This window comes from Atractosteus spatula, chromosome 3 (assembly GCF_055471065.1).
Source record: "Atractosteus spatula isolate fAtrSpa1 chromosome 3, fAtrSpa1.hap1, whole genome shotgun sequence".
NCBI classification, from domain to species: Eukaryota; Metazoa; Chordata; class Actinopteri; order Semionotiformes; family Lepisosteidae; genus Atractosteus; species Atractosteus spatula.
The window spans coordinates 71,981,684-72,004,561 of record NC_142708.1 but is presented as its reverse complement, the minus strand read 5'-3'; the positions used below and the strand labels follow the sequence as shown (position 1 = coordinate 72,004,561).

At 45.6% G+C, this 22,878-nt stretch overlaps 1 protein-coding gene across 2 annotated transcripts in view; it reads right to left on the bottom strand.

Annotated features, from left to right (window-relative positions):
* Positions 1-1,757: 1,757 nt before the first annotated feature.
* Positions 1,758-22,878, bottom strand: part of map4k1 (mitogen-activated protein kinase kinase kinase kinase 1) — a 50,495-nt gene continuing 29,374 nt past the window's right edge. The window contains exons 7-32 of one of the 2 annotated variants that reach the window (XM_088910978.1): positions 21,258-21,300; positions 20,126-20,198; positions 19,539-19,670; positions 19,005-19,067; positions 18,540-18,621; positions 18,105-18,221; positions 17,295-17,373; positions 15,983-16,041; positions 15,462-15,520; positions 14,755-14,805; positions 14,221-14,244; positions 13,797-13,842; positions 13,379-13,538; positions 12,794-12,933; positions 11,939-11,980; positions 11,464-11,542; positions 10,889-10,965; positions 10,368-10,428; positions 9,627-9,720; positions 8,175-8,233; positions 7,718-7,821; positions 7,082-7,259; positions 6,039-6,107; positions 5,548-5,637; positions 3,853-3,979; positions 1,758-3,122 (exon numbers count right to left, since the gene is read on the bottom strand). In XM_088910978.1, the coding sequence (XP_088767104.1) occupies positions 3,026-3,122; positions 3,853-3,979; positions 5,548-5,637; positions 6,039-6,107; positions 7,082-7,259; positions 7,718-7,821; positions 8,175-8,233; positions 9,627-9,720; positions 10,368-10,428; positions 10,889-10,965; positions 11,464-11,542; positions 11,939-11,980; positions 12,794-12,933; positions 13,379-13,538; positions 13,797-13,842; positions 14,221-14,244; positions 14,755-14,805; positions 15,462-15,520; positions 15,983-16,041; positions 17,295-17,373; positions 18,105-18,221; positions 18,540-18,621; positions 19,005-19,067; positions 19,539-19,670; positions 20,126-20,198; positions 21,258-21,300 (2,205 nt within the window). In that variant the 3' untranslated portion in view covers positions 1,758-3,025. The remainder of the gene's footprint in view (positions 3,123-3,852; positions 3,980-5,547; positions 5,638-6,038; positions 6,108-7,081; positions 7,260-7,717; positions 7,822-8,174; positions 8,234-9,626; positions 9,721-10,367; positions 10,429-10,888; positions 10,966-11,463; positions 11,543-11,938; positions 11,981-12,793; positions 12,934-13,378; positions 13,539-13,796; positions 13,843-14,220; positions 14,245-14,754; positions 14,806-15,461; positions 15,521-15,982; positions 16,042-17,294; positions 17,374-18,104; positions 18,222-18,539; positions 18,622-19,004; positions 19,068-19,538; positions 19,671-20,125; positions 20,199-21,257; positions 21,301-22,878) is intronic. The other variant, XM_088910979.1, reaches the window with a different exon arrangement.

Genomic DNA, 22,878 nt, shown 5'->3' with positions numbered 1-22,878 from the left:
CACAAAATCGGTCCCTCAGGATCATCTCTGTGAAGTGTGTGTAGCAATTACAGGATGCAGTATATTCCTGGGATTAATATTGCAGGAATGGTCCAGATTATTAGTGGTTTCTTTTTGTGATGGTGGTATCTGTAGAGATGATTTCATACCAGGGTGAGAACAACAGAACATGGGAAACATTAGTACGTTACTAGAAAAATAAAACAACTGTTTTGGCTTATGATGCGTGGTCTTATTTGGTGTTTCTCACTTGGGGCTCTAGGACTCAGTGATTATACAGGGGGACCCCAAAAAACAAAATGGAAACTTTTCACCCCCACACCCAACCTTGTGCAAAACCGTGACGCTCTGTTGAAGTGAATTTCCACTTCTGATCTCTCAGCGGGACAGTGGTTTGCGATGCTGCTCTTTCCGTGCTGGGGTCCTGGGTTCAGCTCCAGACCGGGGTGCTGTCTGTGTGGAGTCTGCATGTTCTCCCCGTGTTCTTGTGAGTTTCCTCCAGGTGCTCCGTTTTCCTCCACAGTGCAAAGACGTACTGGTAGGTAAATGGGCTCCTGGTCAAACTGGCCTTGGTGTGAGTGAGTGTATGTGAGTGTGTGTGTGCCCTGTGATGGACTGGCGTCCCATCCAGGGCGTACCCTGCCTTGCGCTCATTGCTTACTGGGTCAGATTCTGGCTCCCCCATGACCCTGATTTAGATAAAGCGGCTTGAAAATGTTTAGAATATGGAATGATAGGAATAGGAATGATAGAATCCTATAATTATCAGTACCTTTACTTATACTCATTACATGTTTATTCTGAGATTCGGGCTCTTACTGACCTCTTGAAAAGGGGATCTTCAAACAAGAAAATGTTCAAACCAGCTGATCAAAAATGGAGGGCAGTCCTGTCAACAAAGGATTTTTTTCACCGTCCACATTCCGGTATCTGCTATTATATGTGCCTCAGGCTCGTGTTTTCCTTCTATTAAATCACCAAGTTAAAATTATTTAATTCTAAAAATAAAACCCAGACCAAGTTCTGAAATATTCGTTGTCCTGAAAGTCCTGATCCAGTAGGTTTTTAGGGGTCACCCTGGACCCTTGTGTGAGCTGTTTCAGGATGTGGCTCTGCACTTCAGAAAGGAGCGTGTTCAGTTTAGTCAGGAGTGGGTGCTGAGGTGTTCGTTGCAAAGGACTCCCAGGTGCCTTTACATCATGGGAAAGGTGACTTCAGGGTGACCAAGAGAACGTGCTGCGCCAGGGCCGTGCCTGGCAGGGAGCTGGACTGGTGGGGATGTCCTAACTCAGGGCAAAAAACTGTGGGCTGTGGCTATATTTAGTCATGCTGTATTAGTAATGCTCTGTGTGCAGGTTTATGCGGTACCACTGTACCACCTGCTATTAAGAGTTAGTGTCCTGTGGCCAGCTCCTGCTTCAGATAGAAATATTATTATATTGCTTCACTTTCAAGCTTTTTTATTTCTTCTCACTGTCTGGGGGTTAGTGACAGGTCGCTGTGAACAGACCAGGTACAGATCCCACTGGTTTTTGTTTTTTTCTTCCATCCTACGATATTTGATTGGGCAAAGAGGAGGGAGGAGGATATGTTCTGTGTAAACCTGTGCTGTAAAGAGACAACCGCATGGAATGACAAAACCGTATTTGTAAGCCAGACGTGTTTCTGATCTAATGACAAAAAAGATGTGAAAAGTCTCAGCCCTGTGTAACCTGTGTGAGTAGGCAATAAAAAGCAGGCCGGAAATCACTCTAGAACACATTTCATAAATTATTTACTTTCTAAAAAAGCACTTCTTAACATGAACATACCGGCATTTACAGATTCCACTGTAAAAAGCCTCACAGAATTGAAATGTACAGTAGAACTACATTCACACTTCATACAAGCGTCAGCAGAGTCCAGGGGCTGTCACATGGCTTTCACATTGCTCCTGTCGCCCGCTGTCTGGTCAGGTGACCTCGGGAGAGTGTGTGCGTGACTGTGAGTGCAGCAGTGGCTGAATGGGTGTGTGTGCGTGTCGATGACTTGTCCCGCAGTGTTTTAGTTAAGGATGCCTGTGTTTGAATGGAAGCAGTTGTGCATAACGGCCTGACTAATCCCCGGGTTCACATTGCCAGTGGTCTAAACAAACTTCCGACAACACCAACTGTCAGACACAATGGTTACGTTTTGTCTTACGGATGTAGAATTTACATTTTGTGAAACTGAATACCAGCCTGCTAGTACAACATGCTGTACCTCACTAAGGAGAGTGTTATAAACCCTAGTAATACCATACAAGGATGGTATGCAATCAAGAGAACTGATTGGACTGATTCAGTTGTTGAACAGTGAAAAGATTGTTTGCAGGTAGGGACGTTTAATATGATTCTTGTTTTAAGAGACTTTTCCAGCTAATTGTCTGTTTTTAATCTTATGGTTCTGGATGGAGTTCTGATTGAGCAATGGCGTTAAATGTTGTTCTGTATCATGGTATTGTACTGCTGTTGTATTGTATTATTGTCTTATATGTTCTGTGTTTATGAGCTCTTGATGTGCTAGACAAATTCCCTCGGGGGCAAGAGAAAGGTTAATTCAATACCATTTGACATACAGACCATGTGAATGACCAGAGAGTTTCAGCCAAGGCCACTGTGGGAACGCGTGTCTCACAGTGTCAGCTGGGCTTGACTGAAACAGAGCTGTTATTCGCATGGTCCTTCTGCCATCTTACTACAGGTCTTTGGGTGAATGGTTATCTTCCTGCTCTATGATAGTGACAGTGATGAGGTGCATTTGGGACATTAGTTGTAGTTTTTTCAAGGTTTTGTTCCTGCCTGTCTGTCTCCATCTGTCATTACCTGGTTGTTTGCACCACCATTTCATTTTTTTTGCACGTTTTGGAAGACTACCTGTGCACGCTCCAGCTAGTGACTAAACAGGAACACCATTTCACCAGTGCGTGGCTGTGTGCGCAAGCTTCTGCGTCCATCCGTCTTCTCTGTGCACGTGTGTGTATGTGTGTGTGTGTGCATATGAGAGCTCACGATACGGGCACAATGCTCTCCGCAATCTCCAGGATATAGAGGTTACTGTTTGCGGATGAGTCCTCTGACGTTCGGGTTTCCAAAACCACCATCCTGCAGAGAGACAGCACAGCTCAGGTCATAGTACTGAATGTGTTGAGCCACAAAAGCACTTTCTCTGAACACAAGCACTGGAACACAAGAGCTTCATCTCTGCAGTTAATAGACAGTAAAATACAGAGATACTACATGCACAGTACAAAACAAAATGGACCAGAAACATGCACCTCACTTTGCCTGAAGATCACTTCATCTGGATCATTCCAGTGTGTTTGGGAGATGTTGGTCTACGTGGTATGGTAAGGATTTCTGTGATGTGTTCAATACACAGAAGTGTATTCATAACACACCAAGCCTATGTCACACCTTGTCAGAGCTATTCACAATCTGACATGCTGAGAGCTTCACAGCACCTAACAGGAAAGTCAGCATTGAGCACCCACTGACATCACTTTAACCCAGCAAGTCTCTGGCAAGTCACGGGAGTCCCTGGTTGCAGGAAAACCAAGAAAGCCATGGCTGATGAATTTCAACCCTTCCCTCCACTTGGGAAATTCCAGTGCTTGTCTTTGACGTGACCCAGGTTCCCCACAATGTAGGACCATAGACCCAGAGGCCCTTTCAGCCTGTTAGACAGGTGAGGCATGAAACGATACTAGAAAGTCCTGTCTCCTGTTACCCCAGAAAACTCCTGATTCTATAACAGAGCTGCTGTGTGCGCTTGGCTCCTTGCCTATATAAACTGAAGATCAAAGAGCGAGGCGAGTGTGTGAGCAGCAGGTACCTGTCTGAGCCCACCAGTCTGTAGGTCTTCTTGAGATCTGTGTACTCCTGCAGGACCTCCAGCAGACTGGTGCTCCTCCTCTGCCAGCCATGCTTCCACAGCGCCAGGATACTGTCCTCAAAATACACTGTGGGGACACGCACACACGCGGCTTCACACGCCTGCCTGGAGCAAGCCCTCCCAGGACCCTCGCAGGACCTGCAGAGCTGGAAGCTTGGCGGGCCACCTCCCATGTCAAGCACAGCAGAAAGATGCGAATGCAGCGATCTTAATCTGTGCTGGTTTCTCCACTCCTCAGCCGAGGGGCGCCCACGGAGGCAGCAGCCCAGCGAGCTCTCTTAAACGGATCTTTTTAGCATGTTTTTTTTTGTTGTTGTTCTTTTCTTATTGTTTTGCACATGGCCTGTTGTCTCTGTCTTTCTCTTATACAATTGTATTGTTGTTGGTTTTTTTGTACTGCTTACCCTCTGAGAGCTAGCTAAATAGCATTTCGGTATACCATACGCCTGTATATGAGTATAATGACAATGAACTTGAACTTGTTCCTGCGGATCTTTAAAGTGTTGGCACCCGTTGAATCAGTTTTAAAAGGCAGGTTCCTTGCAAACCACAGGCCTTTAGGCCACAGGACTTTGGGAGAAAACCCCTCTGTGCTTCAGGGGCCTGAGAACTGGGAGAAATTTTGAATATTCCTTTTTGTAGATTGGTCTAATCAGGTTTCCACACTGATTTTTACAATTTTGCACGTTGTTTTTATGTTTTTAAATAAATGCAAAACGTGGAAGCAGCAATCTGTTTGGGACTTATTCATAAAGGGATCGGCTGTTCCGTTCTTCAGTCGTATTTGCTTCTGCTGCTGTGACCAAGACAGGACCGTTTGCTCGTTTGTAAATGATCTTGGAAAGCAAGCAGAGGGTTTCCCAGCAGGGAGAACAATCACTACCTACTGTAGATTAGTGCTTTAAATAAAGTTTGTTTTTTAACGATATATATATACGTTTGTCATGCTTTTTCTTTTGTCTTTAAATTTTACAAGTATTGGTATCTTCAATTTGAATAGATAAGAATGAATATATGTTGTTATGTGTCTCTTTCTCCCCAGGATTGTCTGGTCCAATCCCAAGAATTGCAAAAAACAATAGCTACTGACTGCCTCGCAAGTCCTTCCTTCTACTGTCATTCAAATCCTGGGCAGTCATTACCAGGTTTGATCATTACAACCTCTGTTCTTAAATGTAGCTATGTGTGAAGCCTACTTTTAAACAGTCTCTTGTTTAGCCTATATTCTTTGCTTTGATGTATTTTTATCACTGAGCTTTATAACATGAATCCTTCAGTTTTTATCACTGTACAAGTATGTGTGATATTACTCTGAACACAGTTCACCCTAAATCACATTGGTCATTGTACCAGAGTACTTCCTGTTAAGTCCTAGTTTTAACCAAAAAGAAATGAAAAATGTATGACAAACAACACGTTGTCTGGCTTCTTCATTCATGGTCAAATGATGGTGAGGCAACTTGACTCTTCCTTTCTCAGGAGGTTTTCAATCCTCCTCAAACTTTTAATTAAACCCTTTATCTCTGTATTCAAGTGTCGCGTCAGTCAGTGTTTATGTAATCGAGTCTCCCGCTGAAGTAATTAAGGAGCCACTGTGGAGTGACTGTGTCTCCTCTCCTCCGGGCCCCCACTTACCGACAGACTCGACCGCGAAGGAGAAGGGGACCTCAGGCTGCTTCTGCTTGCTCTTCAGCACCCCCTCCAGGCTGACCATGTGCACACTCTCTGCGCGGGAAAGACGTGACGCACGTATCAGAGAGCTGGGCACAACCCACAGCTTCACAGGTACGGCTTTACATCTTACTGAGACTGTACTCCCAGCAAAGTTATCAGTTCTAAGTAAATGTAAATGTGTGTATTGATGAGCGTCTGGCCACCTCATAATGGTGTTTTAATTGTAATATAATTTATTATATTTATTCCTCAATGATGCAGTACTAGTGGAGGTGTAAGTTAACCATTACAGGATACAGGGGGACCATACTTCTGTCTGAAGGTATAGACTGTAGGAAGGATTTATATACACAGCAACACATCTTCAGGATGCAGGAGATGTGTGTGGTGCATGGTAAGAGTGGAACAGAGCACTGCAGAGTGATTTTCCTGCACCCCACTGAGACACTTACTCTGATTGAGCACCAGCAGCGTGTTGCAGTCCAGCTGGGACACCTGCACTGGGTCCATGCTGGCGGGACCTAGCGGACAGACACAGACACAGCAGGATGGGTCAGACAGAGCACAAGCTCATAACATGTGCCGGGCTTGTTTGCCTCCGAGCGAAAGCTGCTCCAGGTCCTTTGAAAGTAATCGAATCCTTAAGACGAAGAACCATACAGCATATGGGAATTCTGCAAAATCCTGACAAACTGCAACATGTTTTCCAATTGAATTTGATTATGCAATTTTACAGGTGGCACTATTTAAATAACACTTAATGTCAATGAACCAGTCATGAATGCTGAGAGTTATAATATAGTTTTCCCAGGTTGTGCAATATAACTTATACACACTGGAAAAACAGTCAAGTGACTTAACACATAAAAAAGATGGAGCACATTGCTTCTTCCTTAGAATACATGTCTTTGTTTCAAGGCTGTAACTTTACAATTTTAACAAGAACATGAAGAACTTGACAAATGAGAGGAGGCCAGTTGACAAACCTTGCCAATTTGGTTCTTAATAGCTAATTGATCCTATAAGCAGTCCTGCTTTTTATTTGTAAAATTGCGTGGATTTTACTATGGAGAGAGTAGAGAAAATTTAGCACCAGAGGCAAAACAAAAGCCTTTTACATTGTCCCGATTATTTTCTACGATTATACGATTTGACAAGGTCTTTCAGTGCTCAGTTTCCCTGCTGCCTCTCACTGTAACGGGCAGGATCCAAGGGACACGTTCTGTGACAGAAGAGATTTTTCTCACCATAAAAAGTACACGTACCTGAACACCCTGCAGAAGAAGCTTTTAAAACTGATGAACTCATGTCAAATTTGAATTACATAATACGCTTTGTTCCTTGCTTCACAGAGGTGTGCATATTCACTTGTTTTAGTTTTTTAAATACTGTAATAACAAACACACAATTGCGTGGTTTTGAATTCAAAGCTTTGTGTGGTTGTAACTTCTGGAGGCAGTGTCTCCTGCAGTGGTGGTGCCTGCATCAGTGTTACCTGTCCCAGTGCTGGTGAACCAGGATGTGCAAGAGTTCAGGTTGATGTTTTCCAGCTGGATAGGCTGCAAGGCACTGGGGCCCTTGGTGACCCCGATACACACCAAGGGGTACTCCTGGTCAGGCACCACCAGCATCACAAACACACGCAGGGGGCTGGGAAGGGGGAAGTCAAAGTGCTGCAGTAAAAGCATGAAAAAACAGATGCAGAAATCAGTTTTTTGTTTTCCGATCATCTTCCCAAACTGTGCCGAGTCAGCAATCTGTAGAACAACAGTTTAGTCCAGTCTGATCTTCTGCCTGGAAGAATTCTATTCCAAACGCTGTTCAAGATGTCTTAATCTAAGCTTTCCCCTTTGAATTCATTCCATGCAAGATGACTTCACGATAATCCATGCAATATTTTGCAAACATGCATATTTGTGAGGGAAGAATATTTTATTACAAGCCTTCGCTTTCTGATACATTCGAGTAGCTGCCGTAAAACGTAGAAAGGAACACGATTTCTGGACTTGCTTCCTGAAGTATGACTCGAGGGGAAAAACACTCTGCCAGAGGAGGAGACCGCACAAGCTTTGGAAATGGTTCTGACACAGTCCGGGCTGCAGCGCGGCTGGACTGGAAAGGGAGCACTGACCTTGATGAGCATGAATTTGTGCATGGGCTCGTACCACTGCAGCAGGACAACGCTGGACTCCAGAGCCCCACACAGGAAGATGCAGCCGCGCTGAACGTTGTGCGCTGCAGAGATGCAAACAGGCACGTGACCGCCGGGGAGAGATACAGAGCGTTTAAGACCATTCTCTTCTTGTGCATACACAATACACAGCAGTGTGGCTCATAAGAACTTAGGGGTAGTAACAGGAGGTTAAAAACAAGAGATTATTTTGGGTGGTCACTTCTTGAATCATGGCAGGAATTCTGTGTCAACAACACAGCTGGGGCTTGTTCCAGACCCCCTCCCTGCCCACTTCACAGACAAGCGCCTCCCCTTTTGAAATGGGCTTTAGTATTTCTTTTACTCGCCATCTGCAAGAGCCCGAACCCGAAGACCCCGAGTCACGGAAAGGAGAGCAGGTTCGTGCAGGACTCACCCACAGAGCAGGCCCTGCAGCCCTTGGTGTCCGGGATCTTACTGGTCACCGCAAACTTTCTGAAAGGAAGGAACAGGCTCTTTCAGTGTTGGGAAATAGAAACCACTGGAATGTCCAGTGCACAGTACATTTAAAATAATAGAAAGATGGGGATTTGCTTTGCTCAAATGTTTAACTAAAACTTGTTCTTTTAAAGCGATGATTGCTCATTTGGGGACTGTATAGTGGGGGAGTAGTGGCCGTTATTAAGGACTCTTGTTCTTCACAAATAGGCGCCCATATTTCAATCTTGCAGTGGGCAGTGAGTGAAGAGAGAGGACCGAGGGCCCTGATAACCTGTGAAACAGTTGCGCATAGAGAAGTGGAATAGAGAATCTAAAGTGCCTACAGCTTCTTAAGTGTAACACGCACTGACCTTTTTTTTACCTAAGACTTCTGTCTTTATTTCACGTTAGTTGTCATGCCCAGACCGGACCGATCCGACTCACGGGCTCTCGGCCTGCCACTCAAGCTAGATCGGGACGCCTTTTAGCGAAGCCAACACTTTTTCAATCAGGCTCCCAATCGAGCTCCTAATCTCACTAATTACATGCCTTTTTTAGTCACCTCGAACCGCAGTGCTGTTGCTGCGGCTTTAGAGCCTCAGTGTTCATGCGAGCGGCTCCTCTCTTTGCTAGAAAAGTTTCCGCGTTCAGTGCCTTGTTTCCCTGTGCATGGAAACAGACGTTTCCCCATCTCATCCTTAGTTTTTCTTTTTTTCTCCTTATTTTTCCCTTTGTGACTTTTTCCTGTTTTGAATCATTTTTACAGCGCTGGCTGGCCAGCCCGCCTCTGCCCTTTTATTTTTCAGCTAGGAGCCTCGCTTATTTGGGTTTTTTTTCTCAGACAGCCCCTTACGGGCAGTCTTTTATTCCTGCCTGCGTCAGATCCCCCTTATATTTATAGATCCCGGCCTGCTTTTCCTATAATGGAGTTTTTAATGAAAGTTCGGGAGGAATGAAGGCAGCCGCGCTCATTCGACACAGCTGCTGCAATTCTCACTAATCCTGACGTAAGCAACCGGCCTCCATATATATCAAAATGTCACCCTCTCCTCTTCCTCGTTCGTTTTCTGCATCCCTCCTCCACCCCCTCTCCACCTTTGCAGCTGCCCCATTGGTCGCATGGGGGTCCTATCCTCCAAGTCCAACGGCCGGGAGGTTGGCCCTCAGCCAAGCGGGTTACGCCAAATCTCCACATCCCAATAAACGATACTAATTTCTCCCAAGCTTTCGGCTGCTGTCATTCCTCGTGAAACATCTTTAACAGCGCGTTGAAACCTGCGCTTGGGCTTCAACCAATCATCACGCTGCAGTCATACAAAACTTTCATATAAGACGAATCTGTCTGTAAGAGCAGAAATGTCCCTTAGCAGCCATGTACCTGTGCGCATGTGTTTGCAAGGGCTGTTACCTGGGCAGAAGTCTGTGTGTAGGCAGCCTATACTCTTTGTGGGCCTGGTCGTAGAGTTCCTTCAAAGAGTGGGAGTGGAGCTGAGATGCCTTGCCTGGGAGAATGACATCGCAAGCAGAGTTATAGGTGTTGTCCTGTCATATCGGCACGCATAATAGCAATCAATTATCATACATACAGTGTAGAATTGTAATAATTTTGTATAGCGCCTTTAATCTGGAAGGATCCGATCCCAAAGTGCTCTATATGTGGATGGGGACCCACTTCATCTAACACCTTGGTGCAGCACCCCCTGGGTGACACGGGACAGCTGTTCTGCACCAGCAGCCCCACAGCACAGTAGATCAGGGGGAGGAGAGAGGGAGCACTTCACCAGCCGGATTAAGGGAGGCATCTGGCAATCTGGCATCACGCACTGATTCAACAGCACCACTTGCAGCAGCAATCTGGTTTTCCTCAGAGGTCTCCCATCCCAGTACTGAGGAGGCCCAGTCTTGCTTAGCTTCTGAGATCTGACCAGAAATCAGACTACGATGGGGTATTGCTGCCGCCAGATGCAACATGCAGTCTATAAAATGACTGTTTGACTGGTTCAAGCCCTGGGAGCCGCTAGTACTGGGAAAGGGAGACCGTGAATATAGGAACCTCAGCAATACTGCCAAATGGAAGCCATTCAAACTTATATCTATTTTCTGGTAGACTTGTACGTGTGGTCTGACAGAGAATGAAAGTCAGCCCTACCTGATATTGACATGAGGACATTGCTGATAGTATAGACCCACGTACACCTTCCTGGGTAAAGCTGCAGGAGAGGGAGACAGACACTGAACTGAGAGCTCTAGGGAAACAGGCGGATTCATGTCGTAGATGACTGACTCTTCGACTGACTGCCTCTGTACAGGGGCCTGAATCTTAGTCAGACTGAAAAAACTGATCCATCCAAATGCACGTCACAATAAGTAATTCATTCTTTGTTCAATTCACGCGATTCCTTTATTCAAAACAACTTACGCTCTTCACAATTACTGAACTGTAAAAAACTAGCAAAGCATAGAGACTTTACATTAGAATTACAGAACAGAACCCTCTGCTTCATGCAATAAGTTCCTCCAGTCCAGACAATACAATGTAGGATACTACATTTTTGCAAATGCAAGTATGTATCTGGAGTCTACAGGTACAGTAATGATGGAGATAGTGGACGCATTGTGTAAAATGAAAGAGTTGTTTCCCTGATTGCAATTTCTCAGAAAGGCTCTTACCAGTTCCAGTGTGGCCTCTGGCTCATTAAGATTTAATGTAAATATGCCCTCCTCTGCTCCGAAGATTAAGTGACTATCTGAAAGAAAAAAACAATGCAGTGGTATAACCCGACATTGAAATTTTCTATGGCCCATGTTGAATTACAGCAACGTTCCACAGATGGGTGCATCACTTCTCTGTTTCTGGAGGAAGTGTTACCGGACCTCTTGAATGAGCAGCACTATCAGATGCTTGATACGGACAGTATACTGCAGAGTAGATATAAGCGTTACTTATCCGCTATGATGTAGGGCCTGATGCAGACAGTCACACAGTCAGAAGACTGATGAATTTACAGAATTGTCGGGAAACTGGATTATTTCACTTATTTGTTATTGCTCATTTTAATTTTGCAGGAATCTTCCCTCTCTGCTTCACATATTAAACGAATATGGAATATCTCTTTGAAGTAAATACTTCAAACAAAAACACAAGGCTAAAATAATTTTAACCTTGACTTAAACGTCACTGCCATGCTGGGCATGGTACTGAGGAACTGTAAGATTTCAATGCAAAAACTGTCCAACTATCCAACCTTTTGTGCTGGGGTGGGTCCAGGCTGTCGAACAGTGAATTTTCAGAGGGCAGCCGATGAACACCTTCTTCAAAAACACCTGGGAGAAGGTAAGGGCGATACCATTCTTTAGCAAACAGAATACAGAAATAAAAAACGAACGACAGAAAAAAGGAAATACAGTCTACATTTCAGCAGATCATTCTTGAATTTAAAATGACACAATAACCCAGATAACATTTACAGTATTTAAATAATCTAAAGTTATCAAAATAAGTTAATATAGCTTAAAGATGCTCAACAGTGTGAGAATCCAGTGCTGATTTATCCTGCAGTGGCTGTTGTTTGCATGCATGTCGGTGTAGGATTCACTATGGGAAACTCCTAGAGACTGTTAGCCAGGCAAAACCCAGGGGTCCAAAAGGATACGCCACTACTGTAAGTCTACAGAAGAAGCGCAGTCGTTGCCACTGAGTTCACGCAAGAGCAGACTTACTGGAGACTTTGCTAACAGCTGACTGGGACACTCTGATGGAGTCTGCAGGGAGAGAAATACAGGAGAGGTTCAAGCTGATAGGATTCAGCTGCAGTGATGCAGAGACTACACAAAGAGATCAGAGGACACCCTCTGATCTTGTGTCTTCAGGCTACCCTTCCAGATAAGTGTTTTTACACCATTTGTACTGGCTTGCTGAGGCTTTGACTGAAATGTGAAAAAAGAATGACCGTTGTGTTGGCACCTGCTGTTCTGAGACGTAGTGAAGTAAACAGGGTATTTAAGCTTTCCCATGGCTTTGCTGTCACAATTTATAGTTGTGCCGCTTTGCAGTTGTTTCACACAGTTTTTCATCATGCTTCCCCTCACCTTTCTGCTTTACACCTACTGTACCATGATCAGAAAGCTCACAGATCAGAGGAAATCATTCTCTTGCTCCATTATCTGATGGCCAATACAGAGCAAGGGAGGAAAAATTGTATAGTAGCTAATCAGCCCTAACCTGCACCTCATGTAAACACGGGAAGAGCATGCAAGCTCCATATGGGCAGGCTGTCCAGTCCAAAATCTAACCCAGGACGCTCGGACTATGAGATAGTATCGTTCATCATCATACCACTGTGTCATCTATAATAACATCAGAAAAGTTACGAACACGAGAACGCCATTCTGTTCATCTACAGTACCTTGTTGGGTGGCCAGCAGCTGGATCTCACCCATCTTCCAGACACCAACCCATTGTGTGAAGGTGTGTCTCTTGTTCTCAATCTCAAATACACTTCCTCGTTACTTTTTCACTTCAGTCCTCCCGTTTAGCGTGCTTTTGTCATGCTAACCCAGAGTAGCTGACTTTACCTGTCGCTGTTGCTGGGGCTTCCTGTCCTTTTTGGGGGGCAGGAGGGGGGGCTGGCAATCCAGGGGGCTGTCTACCGGAGTCGCGCGGTGGGTGGGGTCTGCACAGGAAGAGGAGCAGCAGACAGGTTGGCCATTGGCACCTGCTTTATCAAATAGCACAACATGGGACACACACCTCCAACCGAGTCACGTCAGGGGTCTGTCGTCAAAGTCAGACTGTACTGCGCGCGTGCGCTGTTCTCACGCTGAGGCTGTGCGTGTTTTGCAGATCTAAAGTGTTTTGTTGCCCTCAGTCTGTACCGGTTGGCTGTGGTATGACTTTGGGACATTTCATTACAATGAACAGCAGTATGCAAATGTTCAGTCCCACCATTTTAGTCCTCGAGATGTTGCATGCATTCATATGTACCATTAGCTGCTCTGAAGCCTGGCTGTGTTAAAACAAGAGCTCCTTGATGTTGGACATATTGACTACTGCAGTGATGGTGTCTGCCCTATTTTAAACTTGCTACATCTGCGTTGTGGTGTCTTTAACACACCAGGGGTGTGTCAGCAAAGTGCCGTTGACAGACATGCGGTCCTCACCTGAGCTGACGTTGCGGACCGAGCGCGGTCTCGGCACCGGGCGGTTCCTAGGGCTACTGGAGCAGCGCACGAGGGGGGAAGGGCTGTACAGCGAATTTCCTGTCCGGCAGCGGTCCTCTTCTCCTGCCATGCTTTCTTCGGAGCTGGTGCGGGCCTTGGGCTGAAGCAGCAGATTGAGGTCGTCACTCCGCTGCCATGAGGCAGATTCTAAAAAGGGGGCTTCGGGGCATCCCCTCGTGCACGTTAGCTTCAGTAAGCTTACTTCTGAATTTGGCATTTTTACACTCATTTGCTTGGCTTTCACTGTGCGCTCCTGTGAGTTCGGATTCACCCTCGCTGGTCGGGTGTCCAGCGCAGCGGCCGATTAGACACACATACAGAGAGACAGGCGACACTGAACACATCTGCCATCACTCACTTTGGGTGGCAAAGGGGGAGGGACCTCATCAGCCTGCAGTGTCCTGCTGCAACACAAAGGAGACAGGAGAGCCGTCGGTCAGTAGGCAGGCACAGCGCTCACTGGTCACTCAGGAGAGCTCAGCTTTTTTCAATCACAATCACAGAACACAACTGTGCATAATCACAGAGACGTTACTCAGGAATGCCGAGGAGCTCAGGTCTTTTTGAGATGATCCGTGATCACAGAACACAACTGTGCATAATCATGGAGATGTTACTCAGGAATGCTGGAGAGCTCAGCTCTTTTGGAGATGATCACTGATCACAGAACACAACTGTGCATAATCATGGAGACATTATTATGTGGTGTGCATTTTAAACTGGGTGACTTGCTTCCCTCAGCTCCAGCGGGGACAGACAGATGATGAGAATAGTCGTCTTACCTGTCGTGGTCATAATTGCTGGGACTGCGTAGAGAGAGAAAGGGAGAAGTGTTAGTTCTTTGATACTTTCATTCCGCTGTTCCCCCTGTACATTGTGCAGCAATTCTTGATCAAAGTCTTGCTGAATGGTAACTGAATTATTTGATTTATAATTGATAAGGCCACAGATCTTTCTTTTTATTTTTCTTTCCATTAGCAATTTATTTGTCAACACATCTCCACCATAAATACAGTAGTTTTTAATTTGATGGGCATAACTGTACGTGCTCGGATAGAGGCTGTGCTGTGAAGAAGGTATTTCCATATGTAACACCATTAATAAAATATGTTATCTCCATTTCATGTAACAATTGATATCAGTAAGTGCCTGCAGCTGTGTGAGGAATGCTAGGAAATGCATTGCTGAAATGATCCATTCACAAAATTCAGGATTCATTTCAATTAAGTTTCATTGTAAGTTTTGAATATGAAATTTTATAGAGATGACCTACTCCCCATGCCTATGAAAATAATTGAGCTTAAAAGTTATCTTACATGTCAACGTCGTCATAATCATCATCATCATCGGAGTCCATGCTTTCATCTCTGAGAGAGGAGGAGAAGGAGGCAAAGGGAATTTTATTAGAATTTCAAGAGGAAAAAGTTTCGCAGTTCATCTTTCAGCTTATATTTCAGCTTTTTTGCTTTATCAGCGCTTAGCCCACATGGAATGTGCACTAGCCTGCTGCTCAGTCAGTGTCTGTTCAGTGTGTTGTCTAGCTTGCCAGTGTGCCACCCAGTTGGTGTATCACACATTTGCTGGGGTGATCACTGTATGGCACCGGGACAGTCATCTGCACAGTACTGCTCACTCTCAAGCTGTGTCAGTCGACAGCCTGTTGTTCTAAAAAGCCTCTTTCACGGTGATAGTCTCAAAGCTCTTGGTGAGGAATTATATTGCGGTCAAGCCCAGAAAAAGTAAAGAAGGCAGGTTACATGTTGTACTGAAAGTACAGGGTGGCCACAAAGTCCTGCTACCCCCCATTGTGTGGACAGTTCATTAGTCTCTCCATCTGTGTGCAAGACGATGTCAAGCTGACTGAACATGCAGAAGTGGCAGATCCTTCTGTGTCCTGAGAAAAATGACTCCCAGTGGTAATGAATCTTCTGGATGTTCTAATCACAGTGATCACCACCGTTAGAACATTAACAGTCTCAAATGCTGTCCTGTCCCAACTCTCCAGGTGTATCGGGCCCCGTACCTGGTTGAGAACCTGCTGTCCGTGGTGTTCCCACCCCTCTCCTCGTGTCTCTTCTGTAACTGGAACACACACAGGGCAGGGAAGAGGACTCAGTAAGAAGCAATGACATGGATTAGCAAACCCCTGCTGTTTCAGAATGAGCAGCTGTACTATGAGGAGCATGAAGATGCATAGCTGACATCCACATCTCCTGAGGTTTGGCCATGAGCATCACGCAGGGCCTGACACAGACTGTCATGTAAAAAGCTTATAAATGTATAGCTTTCAATAAAATACATAAAAATATAACAAATACACAATGTTTGGATATACAGAGAGTTTTAAAATATTTAGGTGACATAAAAAGATGTTAGTTATTCCTGTTTTACTGAATGATTTTAGTGATTTTCGATGTCCAATGTCCAGGTGGTTTTGCAGTTGAGGGGCAGCTCATTATTCTTACAGAGCAGTGTTGTGGTTTTAAAAACTACTGATCTGGTGACACAAGGTGAAACAATGTTGTAGAATAACATGTCTTGTACCGTTCCCACTGGTGAGTTGGACTCTAATTTCATTGGCTTCTTGGTGTAGATCTGTTGCACTGAAACACAAGAGCAGCAGAGATATCGCACTGGCTATGAGAATGCAGTATTAAAGTTATTCTGAGCAAATGCCTAAGACTGAAACTGGTAATTATTAGAGATGATCAGAGAAGAATTACTTCATACAGCAAGCATTAACACCTATTCCTAGCACAGACACACAAATACAGACAAGCACAGCTGCCAGCAGGAGGCTGTGTAGAATAGTGGTTAGACTAATTTCCAGTAGGTTGTGGGTTCGAGTGTTTGCTGTAGCTGTTGCTTTTGTACCATTGAGAAAAGCACCTTTCCAAGATTTCTCTAGTCCAACCAGTGTAACCCTGTGATGGACTATTGTCCCATTAGTCACATACTCTTGGTCTGCTCAACTATGGAGAGGCTGGGATAAGATCCAGAATGATGCCCAATCAATACTTGAAGTTTTTTTTTTCTGTTTTATTGTTTTAAGTGGCAGACGCAACTGGACTACTGTAGTTCAGCTTTGAGGAGACCCACCCAATGGCTCAACAAGGAAAGGCGCTTGCCTGAGCACGGGCTGAGCACTGTGATCACAAGTTCGAGTCAAGTCACTAGCTGACTGTGACCGGGATTTCCCATGTACAACTGCACAACTGCAATGCACAACTGACAGAACACTGCCCAGGCTATGATAGGATTAGTCAGCCAGCGATCTCTGTGGCCTCCTGGGTAATTGCAGGTAGGCGGTTCTACGGCGCTGAACCCCTGCTATGGGGCTGTGCTGTCTGTGACGTGTTAAAATGGGAGTGACCTGAAGGTCAGAGGGGCAGAGGAGCTCATTCTCTCCCCATGTGCGAATTGCGGGGTTCTCCGCGGAAAGTCGAGGTGTGAAAAGCACAGGGGAGTACGATTCAAAACCAGGTGGGCAGAACAAAAACACAAAAACCGTTTATCCAGTTCAGGGTCGCAGTAGCCCAGGAAGCACTGGGCGCAAGGTGGGGTACACCCTGGACAGGACGCCAGTCCATCGCAGGGCACATGCAGACAACAGACACACACTCACACCACCCAATTCATCTACCTGTATGTCTTTGGGAGGAATTCCACACGACGATGGGAAGAACCCATAAAACCCACACAGATAGCACCCAGCGCTGTGAGACACTAATGCTAACCATTGCGCCACCGTGTCATCGTGTAAAGAAAAGTAGAAGACACTTCAATCTTTAGGGACTGAAGCTGTGCCCCACTGGCACAGACTGACGGTGATCTACACACAGTGACGCACACTCACAGCTGATGTCGGAGTTTGTGCGCTCCGCCTGGTTGTGTCGGTTGGTGGAACGGATCCTCCTCAGGATTCCAGGGAGCACCTGTGGAAGAGAAGGACAGGAAGAGAATCAGAGACAGGGAGTGGAGTGGAGACAGACAGAGGGGAAGAGTAGAGGAGTGCAGTAGACAGGGAGAGTACACGAGAGGGTGATTAGGGTTCGCAGAGGAATGATCAGTACGGAAAAAAGATTGCGGACAGAGTGGAAAGGTCTAATAAGATAAGATAAGAGATCAGATCACTTTATTGGCCATATACAATTTCTTGCATTAGGAATTTGTCTTTTCACAGACCCCAGCTTGCTCTCCATGAGACACACAGACAGGGAGAGTAGCTGGGGGTCAGAGCGCAGGGTCAGCCATTTATACGGCGCCCCTGGAGCACCTGGGGTTAAGGGCCTTGCTCAGGGGCCCAACGGAGTAGGATCCCTCTGCCGGCCGCGGGATACGAACCGGCAACCTTCCAGCCACAGGCGCAGATCCTGAGCCACAGCAAAGTTATTTGCACTAAGCCTCTAATAGAATAGCTGTATCTGTCATTTGTCTCCAGTCCCTCCATAAGTCAGGTAGATCAACGAAAACAAATTAAGAAAACAGACTGAAGCAGTACTGTTTTAGGATTTCCCACTTCTGCTCTGTATTTTCTCTACCTGGTGAAAACAATCTCTTAATTACAAGCTCTCTCCCTCCTCTCCCATTTCTTAACTCTATTGTTCTGTCTGAAATCCCCACTTTCTCTTTTCCTCCACATCATTCCCCCTGTCTCCCTCTGTACCTCCATCTCCTCCTCCTCGAGCTGGACGCAGTCTTTCAGCTTCTCCGGGTGCCTCATCTGCTCCAGCAGCTCCAGCGTGAGGGTTCGATTCAGGTTGGACTGAGTGACAAACACGTGCTGTGAGAGGAACAGGGGAGAGGGGAAGAGAGAGGGATTGTGGGGTTGAGAGAAACAACGGAGGGAGTGAGGAAGCAGGGAGCAAATATTAGGAGCTGATCTTGAATGATACCGGTTTATGGGGGTGAGAGAACAGGAAAGGTTTATTTTGTAACAAATCATTATTACTCACACCAAAGTAAGATCTTACAGCTGTGTAAATGCCAGTTCATGTTTACTAAAAATAATACATTTTTAAATACATTTCAAACACACTCTGTGACATGGGTCATACCAGCTTGAATGAACCTAATCAGACATTGAGAATGAAAAACTCACAGTGAGCATTTTGGTGGCATTGGGTCTCTTCTTAGGATTCCTGATTAGCATCATCTTTATGAAGTTGTGAAACACAGAAGACCTGGGAGACAGAGAGGCCCTTAGTTCAGTTCCCTGCCTTTGCTGCCTTCAATACAGCACCACTCATAAACACTGAAATGGACAGAGGCTGTGTACCCCAGCTAGTCGTATATCGCCTTATGATCCTTCAATGTCGGCTCTTCCCATCACTGTGAAGCAGAATTCCCCAGCTGAGGTTTGAAGTTGGATGGTTGACCCAGTAACAGGAAAGTGAGCTGGGTTTAGTCGGGTTAGTTTTACCCTGCCGGTGTGTTGCTGCAGCAGTGATCCAGCTCAGTATGAGAGGAACTGCAGGCTCAGACATTTGGTATGTGTGCTTGGCTGAGGCGGTGCTACCATCAGCAGAGTTAAGTCAGAATTAAAGCTCGTTCTTTGGCCACTCACCATTTGGCTTTGTCCTTTAGCTTGGGAGGCTGGTATCCACTTTTGGACATGAGGAAAAGCACCCTATGGAGAACAGATGATACGACTTGCACATTAAAATTCCACTGTGAAACTCCAAACCTGTGTGGATGTGAGAGAATCTCTTTCCCACACCCTTTACGTTGTCTTGCTAGACCGAGACCTGGACCGATACAGCTGCCTTTAAATAAAGCTAGGAGTGACGGTTGCTCTGAGCTGAAAGGCTTCGACAGTGATGATGACTCTGCAAAGTTTGATCATGCAATAATCATGCTGATTTGCAGACGCCTAGATTTTTGCTGTAGAGCAGCAAGGAGACTAACTCTGATTACATAACCTCGGCTATATCTGACGTTCGGAGCACAAAGAGATGCAGTAACAGAGCGTGACACACAGGGATAGAAGCAGGGTCCTTAATCATGGGGCTGCAGCTCAGTTATTTACTTCTTTCTGGCCTCACATGGCTGAGGAGGATTCTCTGCTCTAGGCACTCGTATGGCTCGGGTGCTGCCCTACCTGAGTGGGTGCACATCAAACATGGGTGGCTGCAGCTCCGCCAGCTCAATGGCGGTGATGCCCACAGACCAAATGTCGCATAGCTCGTTGTAGCCGCCCTTGATCTCCACCGCTGCCACCTCTGGCGCCATCCTGTGGAGCGTAAGTCTGGTTACTGCGTCAGTTTTGACACGCCCACGGATCGCAATTGAGCCCACCCAGTATTTTCAAAGAGCAGAACAAAAACATTGGGAAAGAGGTGGGTTAAAGCTTTGATGCAGGCTGGGCCTGTGTCTACTGGTTTTTTTAATGCATCACAGGAGGATACTGGCATAGAAAAAGAATCTGTCGAGAAGAGATGTTTAAATCTACACTCATGATAGAGATGCCAAAAAAATGGAAACAGCAGTTGCTGTAAATTCATTTCTTTCTGATAGTACCCCAGAGAGGACCTATAGGTTGTGGTAGAAGTGTCCTAATTATATAGTAATCTTCCACTGCTTTATAATTGGAACATTTCTATGGAAGCATTTAGGCTGTTCTTGAAGGGGTTGCGGTGGTCAGAGACGCCCCCTCCATTAGGACACCCTGAATGCACTGTGTCTCACCAGTATGGCGTTCCTATGAAAGACATGCGCCGCGCAAACGTGGCTGTGATCTGCGCGGAAATCCCAAAATCAGCTGGGGAAAAAAACGATGCAGAATTAGGGTCATTGAAAGGAAACATTTGTATCGTAGACATTTGTCTTTTTATTTTCCCAAATGCATGCGCCTATTTTCAGAGAAACAGGATGGGCAGGATGAAAAGATAGCTTTGTTTCTTTGGGAAACATGAGCCGGTAATTCTTTTACAAACTTACCTCTAGGGGGAGACATGTTTGCACTACAGCACTCAAGGGTTTTGTAAATACAAAGTTTGTAGGAATAGCACAATCTAAATTATAAATAATTAGACAGTACTCTTTAGATCTTTGTTATGAACAGGAAATATATAAATCTAGATTGTAATTTAATGTGCATCGCTGTTCTGCAGTGCATAGATCATCAATTTCCCTACGGGATTAATAAAGTATTATCTATCTATCTATACTTTAACACTATGTAGTCTGGCCTGGTGTGACATAGTGTTGTGCTGTGTTACATTGTGTACACAGTCTTCTATTTGTTTTGCATTACACTTGTAAATCCAGTGTAATCTACAGCTGGATTTTGCTTCTGGTTTCTGCAGCTGTTAAGCTGGATATTGCCATGTTTCTTGTGGTGCGGAAGACAGTAGTGGCAGGGGCCAGTTTGAGAATCTCCACCAGAGAAATTTCCAATGTTACCAGAGAGGTGTGGCATCAGTATCAGTATCTGAGTACCAGAGACACTGGTGGTATTTTTGGCTTACAGATCTCTGCCATTCTATGTTGGACACCAAGGGCAGGTAATGGGGATAACATACAAATAACACAACATCCAGCAAAGACAGAGGAGACAAACCCCTCTTCATCTGGTAAAGCTCAACCTTATCATGCTGAGCCCAACTGATGCTGAGACAGAAAGCTCACATCTATACCACTGGTGCACTAACGCAGGAGGAGAAAAACCTGGGACAACTCCTTCATCATTTAGGAAGCTTTTTTTCAATGCCATGGTACCTGTTCTGTGACAGCAGACTACTGTAGACAATGTCAACTCTAATACTACAAGGGACCCAACAACAAGGCAAGTAATGCAGAACAAGTTGTGGATGCTTACCCAGCTTGACCTCTCCCTGGTCATTGAGAAGTATATTCGCCCCCTGTGGAAGGAAATGATGATGGTGCTGTGAGTGCCAGAGATTATCAACATGCACAATGTGACTGCAGGAAATCTACCGGTTCTGCTAAAGTGATACTGCAAAACAACATAGAAACAACTGTAGTCAATTTTTACCTTAGTTTTGTCATGCTTGCCCTGCTGCGGTTCTGTGGGGGCGGGTTATCTGTGTCGTAGAAGCTGATAAAGTCACCATCTACCTGTCTCCCTTGGCCGGCCACCACAATCTCTTGGACCAGCTGGAGTCGGTTTACGACCACAGCTGCTCCAGGTGCTCTTCAGAATAAATGCTCAGACCCGAGAGAGCATGCGGCTCTGTCGTTGAGTTTGAGCACCGAGTCCCTTGAGCTTCCGTGTTTAGCTACTGTGTGGTTGTTCTGTGACCCTTGCCTTGTCTCTTGGCTGAGCCTTGTCTCTCAGCTTCAACCTCGACCTTTGAACTTTGACCTCGACCTATCTCCCAGACAGCCCCTTGTGCGCTGTCAGAGTGTCTCCCCGGTTACGGCCCTGGCTTGTTTTGGATTTCAACCCTGGACTGTGTTTGCCAGCACCTCGCCGTGGTTCACCAGCTAGCCAGAGCACCATGTCTGCCTGTGTGCGTGGTGACTCGGTCCGGCAGTCCGCAAGCACCCTGCCCCTCGTCCTCAGAGTGTGTGTTGCCTGCTCCCTCCGGTCTCAGTATCACACAACTCGGGCAATCCCCTGCGTGCTGGTTGCAGGCTCCCCATCTCAGCAGCCTTTGCATTCAGCGTGTGGGCTCTCCAATCCGCCTTGATCGTACTGCAGGTCCCAGCTTGGCAGCGTGACATTCCAAGCTCTGTGCCAAGTTAGCCAACTGCTCGTGCCTTCGCACTTGTGAGCATCCACGCTCACTAGATCTCTGTGCTGATAATCAGGGATGTCATTCTAAGAGGAGCAGTGGAAAGTCATTTTCAACAGAAACAACAGTAAATAATTTGGGCATTGTGCAGAGCAGTAATCACTGAAATGATCAATTGAATTGATGACAACCATACATAATTGCAGCATGCTGTGGTAGGTAAGAAACTACAGTGAAACTGAGTATAAAGAGCACCGGAAACAAGTCACATGTAATAAAAAGAAGGGAAAATATCACGAATGGTGCTATATCGAATGTTTCTACAGTACATTTTTTGCCAATGTACAATTTCAAGTTGAGATCAATTCAGATGTTTATGAAGTTGTTGAGTTATTCTAATGTCGACGGTCTCAGATGAGTTTATCTTGAGTGTCACTAAGTCACCGCCGGAGGAGAGAAGGGCAGGGGACTCAGCTCTCCACTGTCATGGAGAACTGTAGCATGTAGTTCACAACATTTCAACCACAGCTCTTCTATCACTGAGCTCAAATGTCAGCGGCGCCTTTTTTTTACCTACTCTGTCCTATGACACAGTCTATGCAACCATTAACCTTTTAACAGCACTCACGATGCTCTTCATTTTTTTATTGCAAGACAGGCTGCAAAAACGGATTTCCTTCTTTTCTATCTAGATGCTCCCTTTCCTTTTCTGGCTCCATCATGCTGACAAGATCCCTGCGA